This window comes from Prosopis cineraria, unplaced genomic scaffold (genome assembly GCF_029017545.1).
Source record: "Prosopis cineraria cultivar Desert tree isolate PC_DT_omini unplaced genomic scaffold, ASM2901754v1 PC11, whole genome shotgun sequence".
In the NCBI taxonomy this organism is placed as follows: Eukaryota; Viridiplantae; Streptophyta; class Magnoliopsida; order Fabales; family Fabaceae; genus Prosopis; species Prosopis cineraria.
The window spans coordinates 29,634,805-29,648,898 of NW_026555342.1; the positions used below are offsets into that span (position 1 = coordinate 29,634,805).

At 30.5% G+C, this 14,094-nt stretch overlaps 1 protein-coding gene across 1 annotated transcript in view; it reads left to right on the forward strand.

Moving 5' to 3' along the window:
- Positions 1-13,638, forward strand: part of LOC129286443 (receptor-like protein 43) — a 30,318-nt gene extending 16,680 nt beyond the window's left edge. The window contains exon 5 of the mRNA XM_054922405.1: positions 13,450-13,638. Within this exon, the coding sequence (XP_054778380.1) occupies positions 13,450-13,638 (189 nt within the window). The remainder of the gene's footprint in view (positions 1-13,449) is intronic.
- Positions 13,639-14,094: the final 456 nt, after the last annotated feature.

A 14,094-nucleotide genomic window follows, 5' to 3' on the forward strand; every position in this document is an offset into this window, starting at 1 on the left:
AGGATTGGGGTGTGTGTGTAAATATTAATAGCTCTATCACTCCTGATTAATAAAGGGGTGGAAAAAGGGAGATGAAATATATCAATAAGTTAATTAATTGTTTGGTTCTTTAATTTAAACCTCAATTAAATTGATTAAGTCATCTGGCACTTATGATTGTAATGTTTTGGAGGGTCATAATAATAACACATTAAATTGAAAATAAAATTCAATTTATAATATGTGTTCAATCAGTTTTCTTCTATTGAGGAATGTATGTATGTGTTTATTAGCATGATCATAATTGTTGAGTGTGTGTGTGTATCGCAAACTGTCTAGAGCATTATAAGACTTTTCATGAATCCCCTGTTTTCATGAAACTGTTGCCGACTATTGGAGTAGATAAGTACATTCAACAGATGGCTTCCTGGCTAAAAATGAAATTGAATCGATAATCCCAGTCCTTATTTTTTAATTGATATATATATATATATATATATTAAAATTCTAATTAGTTTTTTCTTCTCTTTTGTTCATGCTCAGTGGTTACTACAAAATTAATTCGTAGAAATATGTTGCCCTTGTTTTGATTACGACAAAGTTAAAGAAGATTTTGTGTTTAACATGTCTAAATTACTTAGAAAGTTGGAAAGATATTAAGTTGGACAGGTTAAAACTCTTCATTTTTTTTTTGTGTCAAACTTCCATCAATATTTCAAAATATTTGCTCAAATATTTCAAAGTTTCTGTTCTGTTAAACTTCAAAACTTGTGAATATTTTCTTTTGATATTTTCAAAGATGTTTCCCTGTGCTTTCCTGTCAAATCTTTCTAAGTTTTTGTTAATATTTCGAAATATTTTTCTTCAGTCATTTGATTCTTCAATATTTCAAATTTTTTCTGATATTTCGAAGTATTTGCGCTTGCTGTTACAATCTCTAATTTACTTTGAAGTTTTTGACAAATATTTCAAAGTTTCGGAGCTTTCTAATACAATCTCTTAAATACTTCAAAGTAAAAAAAAAAAATCAAAAGATTTCATCTTGCCCTTGTCTGAAATTCAATCCTTCAAAGTTTTGTTCAATATTTCATAATATTCTCTTCTCGTTGAAACTTAAGATGTTATTTCAAAATTACTTCTAATGTTTCAAATTATCTTACCCTCGCTCATTAAGCTTTCACAAAATTTCAAAATTTCTTCCAAAAAACAAAAAACTTCAAAAATTCTTCAAGAGTGAAGTTCATCAGTTTTCTCCTAATTTCTGGTTTTCACTTTGATTTTTTGGGTTAAAGTGCATATTTTCTCTTAAAGTATTTTTCGAGGAGCACTCAGCACCTTAACGTTTTTGTTGGAGTAATTTTGCCCTTAAAGTTATTAAAATAGAGCATTTTTTCCATTTCCATCAAAATTCCAACATTAACTTCAAACATTGATTGTTAGAAAATTTGACTGAAAAGACAAAAATGTTCCATTTTAATAACTTTAAGGATAAAATTGCTCCAACAAAAATATTAGGGTGTTGGGTGCTCCTTGCAAAATACTTCAAGGATAAAAATGCACCTTTACCCTTTTATAAATTAGTCTAAACTTATTCTTTATTGATTCCAAACTTAATTATATCTAGATTAACATCTCTTGAACTTTGGATTCCACTTTAACAAGTTTAATCTCTTTGATAAAAAAACTTCTTAAGTTTTAATATTTCAAAAGATCTTCAAATATTTTGAAGTTTTGCTTCTACAATAATAATGTCAAAACATTTTTTAATGCATTTTTGCTTTAAGCCCAAAACACGTAACCTAGCCAAAAAAAAAAACTTCTTTCATCCATCTTTCATGGGAAACTTAACATTGTCATAAACAACAAACATTTGATAAAGCATTCAACGTTCTAAGTAATGAGAAACAAGTCTCAATAGATACATTTATGAGTCTAACAAACATTGGCGCAAAGACAATATAAAAGGATGAATTTATGAAGATTGAAGTGCGGAAGTTCTTGCGCAATATGTGATATTCAATTCATTCAACTACCTTTTGCTAAAATCTTTAGAAAATCTATTTAATATGTTCATCCAACCACTTAGGAAAACCTATTCCAAAGATTTCAAAGATGTAAGAAAAATATTTTTAAATAGATATCTCTCTAAATAAGTGAATATGAATATAATGAAAGCTTATAAACTAGTTGAGATCTTTTCTATAGAATATTGAATGCAAGTTAGTAAGAATTGAAGGCAAGAGACTTAATGGTCAAAGAATTGTTACCCACTCACTTAAATGAGGTCCTGCATTCATTATTATATAAAAAAGCTCTCAAGTGATTTATAAAATTTCATTATATTCACATTCACACTTTTAGAGACCTATTGATTTGAAAATATTTTGCTTACATCTTTGAAATCTTAGGAAGATATTTTCCTAAGTAGTTGGTTGTTCTTACAAGTGTTATAAGTTGTTTTTCTAAAATCAAGATGGGTGTAGTCTTATGGTTTATACTGTGGTACCAAGCACCACCAAAGGTTGTGTCTATAGTGAAGAATTCTTAGAGGTGTTTTAAAGACTATACTTAGGCTAAATGGTTAGACTGAACCAAAATAAATCATTTGTGTAGTATCTTTATCCCTTTACTCTTTATATTCAGCTCATCTTTATATTGCTCTCTCTTGGTTCTTGTCTTTAGGTGATTTGTTTATCTAAAGAACTTTGTTTTAATTAATTTGCTTTAGTTCCTTGTCTCAAAAGAAGTTGTGAAAATTCATTTTTTTGGTAAACTATGAAAATTCATTTTTACTTCTTATCTTATAAATCAGTATTTCACAAGCTTTTCCTGATTTCAATCTAGTCATACACTTGTGTTTGGAAACTTAACTTATACCTTCTTTCAAGTGTTTTGACAAACCTAGCAACAGAAGTATTTGGAATTCACTTACTTGTTTTTGTTAAACTTTTTGTTGCACCTTCATTTTAGTTAAACTTTGCATGTTTAGTTTGACAATTGCTAAACACCCAATTCACCCCCTCTTAAGTGTAGTTGCTTGATCTTACAACAACTTCTTTCCCTTTGTCACGTAATTCAATATCCTTCTCCTTTTCTTGGTCGATTATAGTCTCAACCCCTTTCTCTTAGGGAATATTAGCTTCCTTAGTGTCCATGTGGTCAAGTTTCTTAGGAATAAGTTTGTGGGTTTTTGTTTTAGGTTGATTCTTCTTCCTCATGAAATTTTTTGTGACAGGTCATTCAGTAGGAAGTGTTAGTTGAGATTTTAGAGTTTTTGGTGCGGAAGGCTCAACTATATTCTTTGTAAGTTGCTTAACCCAACAATTGAGATTAGATTCATCCTTATTATCTGATGAGTTAGTGTCACACTCTAAAACTTAGATATGACCGGCATAAGATATATGCAAAAACATACATCCATTAAGCCTTTATCAAGGAAAACTCTAATTTAATATCTTATTGCATTTGAAATATGATTAGAAATCATCACAACACTTTCATCTAAACAAAATAATCCTAACATTTTTGTAGAAATTTTGGCAAAAATATTGTGCTTTCTACAAATGCATGGGCCATGACAAGTAATAAAGTGTGAGTGAAGTATCATTCCCATGGAGATTTGTTTAAAAATGATGATTAAGAAAAGACTAAGCAAATACAATTAAGTTGAGCAAAACATAATTAGGTGAAGATGATTTTGCAAACTATATTAACACTAGAAAATAAAGAAAAGCAATTGATTCACAAATTTCAAGCACAAAATGGAACCTAAGACTATTTTATCGCCCTCGTATCTCATAATACAAAAATTACCTCCTCTCATAAATGCTTTTAATGAAGTTAAGTACTAACCTAGGATTTTAAAAATACTCTCTTTCAAGTTATGAACAAGTGTTTAGCTAAATGAATTTTCAATCTCTTGTTACAATTAATAAAACTTAATTTTAAACACTAACCCTAATGTGGTTATGCAGGGCTAGCAAATATATCTCTATCTTACAAGTAAAACCATCCATTCAGCATGAAAATTTCAAATTCTTTCACTATTTTACCCAAATTAGCTCTCTCAAAGCATTACCTAAGTGAGCCCAACATCTAAATGATGGCCAAACAATTAGAAGAATTAAGAAAAGAGTAAAATAAACACACACACACACACACACATCATTAATTACAAAAAGAGAGGAGGAACTTTGTGTTAATTTATACAAGGGTTCCAAATAACCCTAGAGCAAAGTGTTTAGCTGCTTATAATCATCAAAAGATATAAATACACAAAATATTTCAACCCATATTAGAATATAAGAGAGGAAATGGAAGACAAATAGAAAAGCTGAAGAGAAAGAGCTCCAAATATCTTCAAAACTCCAATATCTTAGACCCAACTCTTCTATTTTCCAAACCCTAGTACTTAAAGCTCCAAATAGTTGCCCAAAGTCTAAAGAATGTGTTCTGAATCGAGCTAGTAGTATATACGTATCCTACCCAAGTATTTTCAGATAATAACAAAACAGAACATTTTGCTGACAGCAGTAAAAGTCGCAAACAAAAGTTGCAACTTTGGGACAACTTTGACAGTTTTGAATTATTTTCATAGTTAACAAAACTTATCCTTTTTTGCACTTGATTTCTTCATCCAGAAGCATCAACAAAAGTCCAATAATGCATCTAATCAAACCTTAAACCAAAATAACACAAAATTAGCCCAAAAGTATTGAATTAAAAATAAATGTGCAAACCCAAAGCAAGATATACATTTTGTTAATTTGGGCAATCAAAATATAAAAAATTGAGCCAAAATATATTAAAATATAAGAAAAATGTGCTTAAATGACATGAAATTCTAAAGGTTATCAATAACCTTCCCTACAAATAAGACCTCACAAAATCTCTACAAAAACCATTTATAGAACCAAATCAGTAATACGGAGCTCTGCTCCCCCATAATAGACAAACAATATAAATTACAATTTATAATTCTATCTATAGTTAATGTGGAGCATATGAAGCAGACTATAAAAACAATACATAAACTCACATTTAGATCAAGTTGAGATTTGTCCAAAGAAATTCTTCTGCTTTAGTTTATCAATAAATTCCCTTGAGGATCAATAAGAGAGTAAAGTCCTACTATTATTTGAGGCCAAAATATTTTTAGTGAATAACATCTCAATTTAAAACCAAAAGAAATAAAGAGAATATGTACTGCTAACATAATCAGGAATATCTATTTGAAAAAAAATTAGAAACTCATACCTCATAGGCCACATGATTGTATATAAATATATGAATCATATATGTATTAATCCAAGTAATGATGACATATAATTAGAATTTCACCTTCATATTACAATATATGTTTTGAACAATTAAGAATATGTAACTCTTTTCAAAATCTACATGTGAACAAAATACAATTCATTTAACAAATATAATTTAGAATAAACGGTAAGTTTTAAAACTCAATTTTCTTAACAAGACTTAATCTGAACGATTGACAAGTGTACACACAAAGTCTACTAGGGTAAATAACAACAAGGGTGGGTATACAATTCATGAAGGTAAGTAACCAACAAGCATTGCTTAAAGCCATAAAATGATTAACCATGGCTAGAAGCCATGAAACAAGCAAGACATGAAGCCCATGAACAACAAGCTTGAGTACTAAGCTCATGAATAACAAATGTGAATACGATGCTCACGAGTACCAAACTAGCTAGGATTTAACCATAGCTCATCAGGGGCTAAAGGATTGCTATTAGCAACTAATATTCTATATTCAATCCCACCGAAATATTTTCAAACATCCAAAAAATCAAATTATTGTCGGAACACCATATTATTTTTCAAATATTGAAATTCAGGAAAGAATATTGTTGAACATAAACATTCTTGACATAAGTTCTCATGAATGATGTCTTAAAAAAGTTTATCTATTCCATGCGTGAGTGTTTATAGTCAATATATGGAAAAATAAATACTAAGATATCATTTGTAAAAGTAATTCTCATGGCATTCATTTGAAACATAATTCCAATGCTTTCTATAAAATTTAATATAATGAAAATTTTCATGTATAATAGTCAATATCAAAATAGAACAAAAATCAAAAGATCATAACATTATATATATATATATATATATGCTCAATCAATATTTTTAATAAAATTAATTGTGCTAACAAGTCATTGGGATAACAAGTCATTGGGATATTATTCACTTACTTGAAACATTCCTAAATATAAATTACTCCTAATTAGCCACTTTTGTAATATTGTTTGTGTCTTAATTTCCAAACGAGTCAAATGGAGAAATGAAAGAAGGGAACTGAAGTCTCTACATCCCACCTCTAGAACAGGGACGACAAGAAAAAAAAAAAGAAAAAGAGCCAATAAAACCAATGGTGGAGCAAGGGAAGAACTTGGCGTCAAACATGAAAAAGGAAGAGCGAGTCCTGCGTTAGAGTAGCATCGTTGGCAAAGCAGGAAGAAAGAGCTCACCTTGTGAAAATGAAAGAGAAGGCAGCCATTACACCCATAGCACGATATGAGCAAAGGAAAAAGAGAAGGACCGATGGTGCCAAAACAAGGAAGGAAGAAGAAATCGCGACCTCACAAAACCACCATAGCGGCGGACGAATGGCCCACCCATAGTTGCTGGCGACGGATGAACGAAAAGGAGGAACAGAGGTTGGATAGAGATCTCTCTCTTTGGTTTTGGAGAAACTGAAAAATTGAAAGAAGGAAATTGAAGAAAGGTTGATTTATGCGTTTTTGGGTTTCATATTTTAATTTATTTTTTAATTATTATTTTTTATGGAATTTCGGTAATTTCCTTAAGCTAAGGAAGAATTGCTTACTGAAACTAGACACGGCATTTTTTAGGCTTCCTTTTTTCTCCATCCTATCTAAATTTCTTCTCTCATTGAATCACATATTTAATATTCTCTGTTTTTTAAAAAAAACATTTTTAATTAAATTTTATTTTCAATAAGTTAGTTAATTGTTTTCAAACTAGCATTATTTCATTATATTTATCCTTAGTTAATAAGGTATTCTATTTAAAAATAAATATAAAGTAATTTATTTATTAAGGATATTTTAAAAAAACACAATAATTACAAATTGTAACACTGAAAATACTTTATATTTTTCTAAATTAAACTATTATCTCATGCAAATTAAAAAAAACGTTTTGATGTAGCTATAGACTAAGTCATAAGCGTATTTTATTACAGACTTATTACTGAGCTGCCAAACCCAGTATAACTGAAGATTTTTGCAAGAGGAAGGTGAAGAACACTAACATTTGACACAATCAAAAGCTACATTTTACCGGGTGTTCATAAAACTAATTAATGGATCTTTAGAGGTTGTTTTGAAAGGTTTTAAAATTTTATTCCACTACATGTTCCAAAAATACAAAACTTGAATGGTTTAAATCTTTCTTTGAAAGCTGTGTCATATATATCTCTATTATATAAGAACACAATCTGTCAGGAATTTACACATATCCTTAAGTAGAAAGCTGATAAGATAACTGATCGGTCACATATTTTATATACTAAAACACTTGATTTTGGCATCAAATTGTGCATATTAGAGTTTCATTCTCGATTTTGAGTTGTCTTTTCCATATTGATTATGTGAACCCTAATGTTGCTATTTGATGATTGATTTGTCACTCCCAAACTATAAATTGATATCTTGGGTATTAATTCTTTCCTTTTCCTCTTTAATTATCTTTTTAAAATTTATTTAGTCTTGTGTTTTCATTTTCAGACTTTGTGAGGGCAAATTGGGAATCAACTAGCAAAGACTAAGTCAACATGTTTGGAAGAAGTCAAGACCAAGGGAAGGCTGATGTGGCGTGAAAATTCCAGATTTAATTGAGGGAAATTAATTGAATAAAAGCCAAGGAGCATGGGAAGCATGAAGGACACATCATCAAGGCAAAAATGAGCATGGGAGGCGTGACATAAGTGCTGAATCTAAGTGGGATGAGGTGGCAGCTGAACCAGGGTCCACATGAGTCACATTTTCCCCACCTTAGTCACATGTTCCAAGCTTCAATTCCAGCTCATATAATCAGCTAATTAGGCGCCATATATAATTCATATTTCAGCCAAATTAATTCAATTTCTAGCTGGAAATTCAAGCAAAATCAGATCTGGACACTTTGGTTTTATCACCCTTTTGCCTTGTTTTTATCACCCACTCACATTTTCCACACAAATATAAACCTTTTCTTTTCATTTTCAGCTCATAATTTCGGATCCACTCTCTCTCTTCAGCACATTTTCTCTGAATTCTCTCTTCTTCTTCATTTTTGGGTCCAGCCCTCATCTCTAGCCTCACGTCCAGATTTCATCCATTCAAGTCCAGAATTTCGTCCACCATTGTCCACATCCAGATTCAAATTCCTTCATCCAGCTTAATTGTCTTCTTCTACCACTACTAGAAAAATGCAAATTAATGAAAAAATTTAGTGAGGGAACGTCTATTCCTCTCCAAGATATCAAATTAGTGAGAAAAATTAACGAGAGATATTGATTTTATAGCTTGATTTAAAATTAGCAAAATTAGCAAGGAAAATAGTGAGGGATTGTCAATCCCTCTCTAAAATAAGAGAAGTAGTGAGGAAAATAGTGAGGGGACTACTACTCCCTTTCTAGAATGAGAGAATTAGCGAGGAAAATAGCGAAGGACTATCAATCCTTCTCTAAAATAAGATAATTAGCGAGAAAAAAATACAAGGGACTATCAATTCCTCTTTAAAATAAGATAATTTGTGAGGGATTTAGTGAGGGATTCTATCCCTAGCTAATTACTGCAAATTTACTTATATATTTAATTTTTTAAGTATATATTTAATTATTTTTATTTAAAAATAAAAATTAAATTTAAAAATTAGCTAAATACATAATAAAATTATTTAATATTTAATATTTTCTTTATTTTAAGTTGATTTTCATTAATAAAATAATATTTTATAAAAAATATAATATAAAGAATAATTTAAATAAAATATAAATATTTTTAACATATTAATAATTGAAAATAAAATTTAATATGTATATATGTGTGTATTTTTATAATATATTATTTGATATATTTATGTAGTTAAATAATATATATTTAACTTCTTATATAATAACTACAAGTGCCTTTTAGTTCAACTGGTAAAAAAGGAGAGAATAAGGCTTAGAAGGTATGAGATCAAGGGTTCAAGTCTTGGCTTTGGCAAAAATAATAAATATATGACATGATAAGGAGCAAGTGACATGGTGCAAGGTAGACAATGATATGTCATGAGTTGTTGCACATGTGATGAATAATGGGGCATGAGATAATAGGTGATATGGCGGTTGATGAGGCACAGGTTGTTGGTAATATGTCACAAGTTCACACACACATGGCCGGTGATGTGGCATCACTATTTTTAAATATAGACATATTTAGCGAAGAATTAGCGAGAGAATCCCTCGCTAAATTATTGAATTTTGAACACTATTAGTGAGGGATTCAGTCCCTGGCTAATTTTAGCAGGGACTAAATCCCTTGCTAAAATTCCTCAAATTAACAAGGGAAATACGTTTTCTTTCTGAATTTAGCGAGTCCTTTTTTAAGCTATAAATTTAGCAAGAGACAAAATTCCTTACTAAAACGCAATTTAGCTAGGGAAAATGACATTTAGTAAGGAATTTGTCCCTTGCTAAATTCTATTTTTCTAGTAGTGTACATTCCATTTCATCTAGATTGTTTCCCTTATCCAGCCTCAATTTCGTCCATTGCAGCACACAAATTCCAGCTTCATATCTTCATATACATTCATCCATGGAAGCTTCTCAAGCTCAAGAACTCATTCAAGTGAAGGAGAGGAGCATGAATGGCTGATTAACATTGAGCTCCAAGGAAGATGACTTAGCAATTTGAGAGTTCTAGGTTTGTTCTCTTCATGCGTTTTCTCAATTTCATAATTTCTTCTTGATTCTTAAGGAATTTTGAGTTTGTAGTCTGATTTTGAATTTGTGATTCCAATTCACGTTTAGTTGAGATTATGCTTGTTGAATTAAAGTTTTAATGTTGTGTTCAGATTCAAGAATTCATGAATTGACTTGAATTTTCTTAGGTTGTTCATGTGTTCTTGCTGACTCTCAATCAAAGTTCATGTTATGCTTGAGTTAGATCCATATGAGTTATATGAATCTAGGTTAAGTTGTTTTTTTGCCACTTAGTTGGTCAGCAACTCATGTGGTGTGTGAACAAGGCTGGACATGATGTTAAACTTTGAAGGCTTTTAAGTGTTTTATCTTAGGCTAATTGAGATAGCTTGTGTGGATTCAAATTTGGAATTTAAGGACAATTGCTAGGGATTCTTACTTGGGCTCTCCATTACACATATTCATATTATCTCATTAAATTCCGAAATTATAAACATTGATTCTTGCATTTTGTAGATCAAGCTGAACCTTTAATCACTCTCATACTCTTGTTAACTTGTTGGCATTTGAAATAGAAGTTTGTATGCATTGTTCTCTAGGGACATGATCTAGAATGTTCATAACTACATTCTAGTTTTATTTGATGGACCAATGTGACTTAGGGCTTCATCAATAACCTAGCATGTCTATGAGTATTTTTTTATGATGTATTTAAATAATCTATCTGTTTCATCGTTATTTATGAAGTATTTAAAATTTTTATCTATACGAAAAGTAACTCCCCAAAACAAGTTTTCTTTTTGTTCATTTTAGTCCATCCAGATCCTGAGTCAAGTCAAGATAGGTTGCCATGGTTAATGGCTGAACATGGAATCAAACTTATCCTTATTTTAGTTTGTGCACATATCCAAGAGCTTAATTTTTTTTTTTTGGCCCCGGTAGAAATCCAAGAGCTTAATTGAAATGTGAATAGGATAAATCGATCAAGAAGATTCAGTGAAAAGATAACATCGACTTCCATGGATGTGAAAAAAAATTGATTTTAGAAAAGCTCATCATTTAAACTATGATTAAAGGGCCTTTTGCCCTCAACTAATCACTTAGGAGCCACTAGTATTCTAAACTTTTGTGCAGTGCAATTTTTCCCTTCAATTTTTAAAAATGGGGCTTTGAACATCACACTGTTAAAAAAGTTAATTTTGACTATTAGTTGATTTTAAAATTTCAAGAAATAACCTCAAAAATTAGGTAAAATGCAAAAATATGATTTTGATCAACCATCATTTTAGGGACTTAATTAATATTGATTTTCTTATAGGTACTTATTTGTAATTCTATGTGACCTTTTATGTAATTTTTAAATTTATTTTGTAATTTTTTGTTTTATTAACTATTATCAGTGAGGGACCAAAAAATAATCATTGGAGGCATAGTTTGCACTTCAAATACATATTAATATTTTTATAAAAAAAATATAATATCTATTAAATTATATCAATGGTAGAAGTTAATAAAATTAAATATTAAAAACAATGCATAAAACATAGCATTATAATAATATAAAAGATTCTCTTTATATAAACAATTTTTTTGTGATAAAATTTTTCATAAACAATTTATGTTAAAATTATTACTTTTCCATTTTAAAACTATTGCTATTTAAAGTTATGAAACACACACACACTCTCTCCCTCTCTCCCCCCCTTCTCCCTCTCTCTATTAAAAAATATAAGGCATTTTTTGGATGTTGGATGTTCAAAAAATAAGAATTTTTAGTTTTCCAATGTGTAGTTAATGAGTTTTTTTCCCCTCAAAAATACCCTTAATAAACAACCACTCAATCCTTTCCTTTTAAGTGAAACATCCTATTAAATAAGAGCCAATATGAATAAATAGTATTAGTTTAAAGACAATAATTAACTTATTGAAATGTGATTCAATAAAAAATATTTTATATTTTTGAACAGAGGGAGTATAATTTTGGATAATAAATTTTCTAGTGGGATAAATAAAATTTTATGAGGGGATAATTTGATGTGAGGGTGGCAATTGAAATTTTTCAAGGGGAAAACTAAAATTATTTAGTGTTCCTTGGTATTTTTTTTTTTGGGTTGTCACGTAAGTTCATGACTATTGAAGTTAACATTTTTAACGCTAGAGTGCTCAATGCACCATTTTCAAAAATTGTAAGGGAAAATTTATACCATATGAAAGTTTTGGATATTAGGTACTCTTGAGCGAATACTTTAAAGAAAAAAATTCCCTTTAACCTTTTATAATATCTATTGTTGCTTTCAGTGTTGAAAAATTGTTAAAAATGACAATTGTTAAGAAAAAAAGTTGAGACAAATGAAAGAAAAAGAACAACTTTGAACATGTAAATAATTTTTTCTTGATTTATTTTATTTTTTGATTTAATTTAATCTAGTTTATTTTGTTTGTTTGATCTAACCCAATTTATTTTAGTTGTTTGATTTAATTTAATTCAATTTTTTTGTTTGAACAGGTGATTAAGTGGCTACAAGAAACAATAATCACATTCCTCTGACAGTAGCTCTCAATAAAGTGATCCTATTCTTGCCTCTACTACTGATTACCAGCAGCAGGGTGGGCGAGACAAAGAGGAGAGATTAAGGAGGGGTTCGGTAGTTATGAGCATGTTGTGAGGTCAAGAGCACTTAGGAGAAAGCTATCTACTCAGTGAAACAATAGAGGCTAATGCACTGACTTGGACAACTTGGTGAGCTATATTACACTAGTTGCTAAAGCTAATACACCACTCAGTATGGCGAATTGGGTAAAGGCACCTATTCATTGAAGGATTTAGTCTGAAACGCAGTCTTTGTAAGATATTTCTTATTTGTCATTTGAAAACTTTTTTATATAAAAATTTCAACTAATCTAGAATATGATTAACGTCTTTTGCAATTTGGATTTAAGCTCGACGAGAGTCAAAAGAAGTTTGTTTTGCAAAAAGCTGGGATATCCGTTACAGTTTCAGAGCATGGGTAACCCAAAAACTCTTGAAGAACCCAAACATAGTAGGCATTAAAGATGAAGTTCCCCCCATCCTGAGATCCGTGATTAATATGAATCAATAGGCTGAGTTTATTGACTCTTGTCATAGTAAAGAGTTCAAGGTAATATTTCTTCCTCAATGTTAGCTTTTATTGCCTATATATTTACATTGACTCAAATATTTTTTGTTTTCATAGGGAATAAGCACCATAAACAAGGTGAGGGTAAAGAAGAACAAATATCACTTCTTGAAAGGATAAGAGTTATGTTGCTATTGAGAAAGACTATTTAAAGGAGCAGGATCAAAGGGTTCTATATCTCGTGGCAAGCTTTGGCCCTTGGTACAAACATATAATTAGTAAACTATTCTGGAGCCCCATGTGAAGGAGATTGTTGACAAAATTGTAAGTAGTAGTTTCTTTCTTTTATTGTGTGATAAGTTTTTTATTCATTTGTATTTAAAGGACCTAGGCATTCATATTTACTTTCCTCTATTGTATAATTCACAGGTGACCCTATCTCAAGGGGTAGAATCAGGAGCTTTACCTCCTAACGAGGATGTCTTGGAGAAGGCTTTAAGGAATGTTGATCACCCTACTCATGTTTGGGGTGCAAGATTTAGAGTAACCAAGAAGGAGTACTTTGCTAAGGCCCTAAAGAAACCTAAAAGACTATCACTATTGGAGAGGTGGATTTAATGTGGCAAGAGCTTCATAAGACCCAAGCAATTATGGAGAAGAAAAATAAATACATTAAAATGTTGCTCAAGGGGCATGTGTTAGGGATTTTAGCAATAGAGTTTAGCCCTTCAAGTGTGAAAGAAATCTGCACAGGCATCCCCTTTCCAAAACTACCTGAGGTAATGTTGCTAAGTTCCTTAATCTTGTTCTTTTTATTTATTTTACTCTTCTCTCATGTGGTGTAACATTTTTGTCCTTTTGTTTATGGAGAGTTTGAGATCGAGTTCCTAGATAACATCTATACTTGCACGTGGTTGCAACTAGACTCATGCACAACACTGTTTGGAGCACTATGATTCACAATGTGCTCTTCCCTACTAATCATGTAAAGGTGCAATTGATGGTTGTGCATGAACCCAATTATCCCCTACCTAGTGCCTAAACCAGATGCAAAAACTATACAAGCATTATATA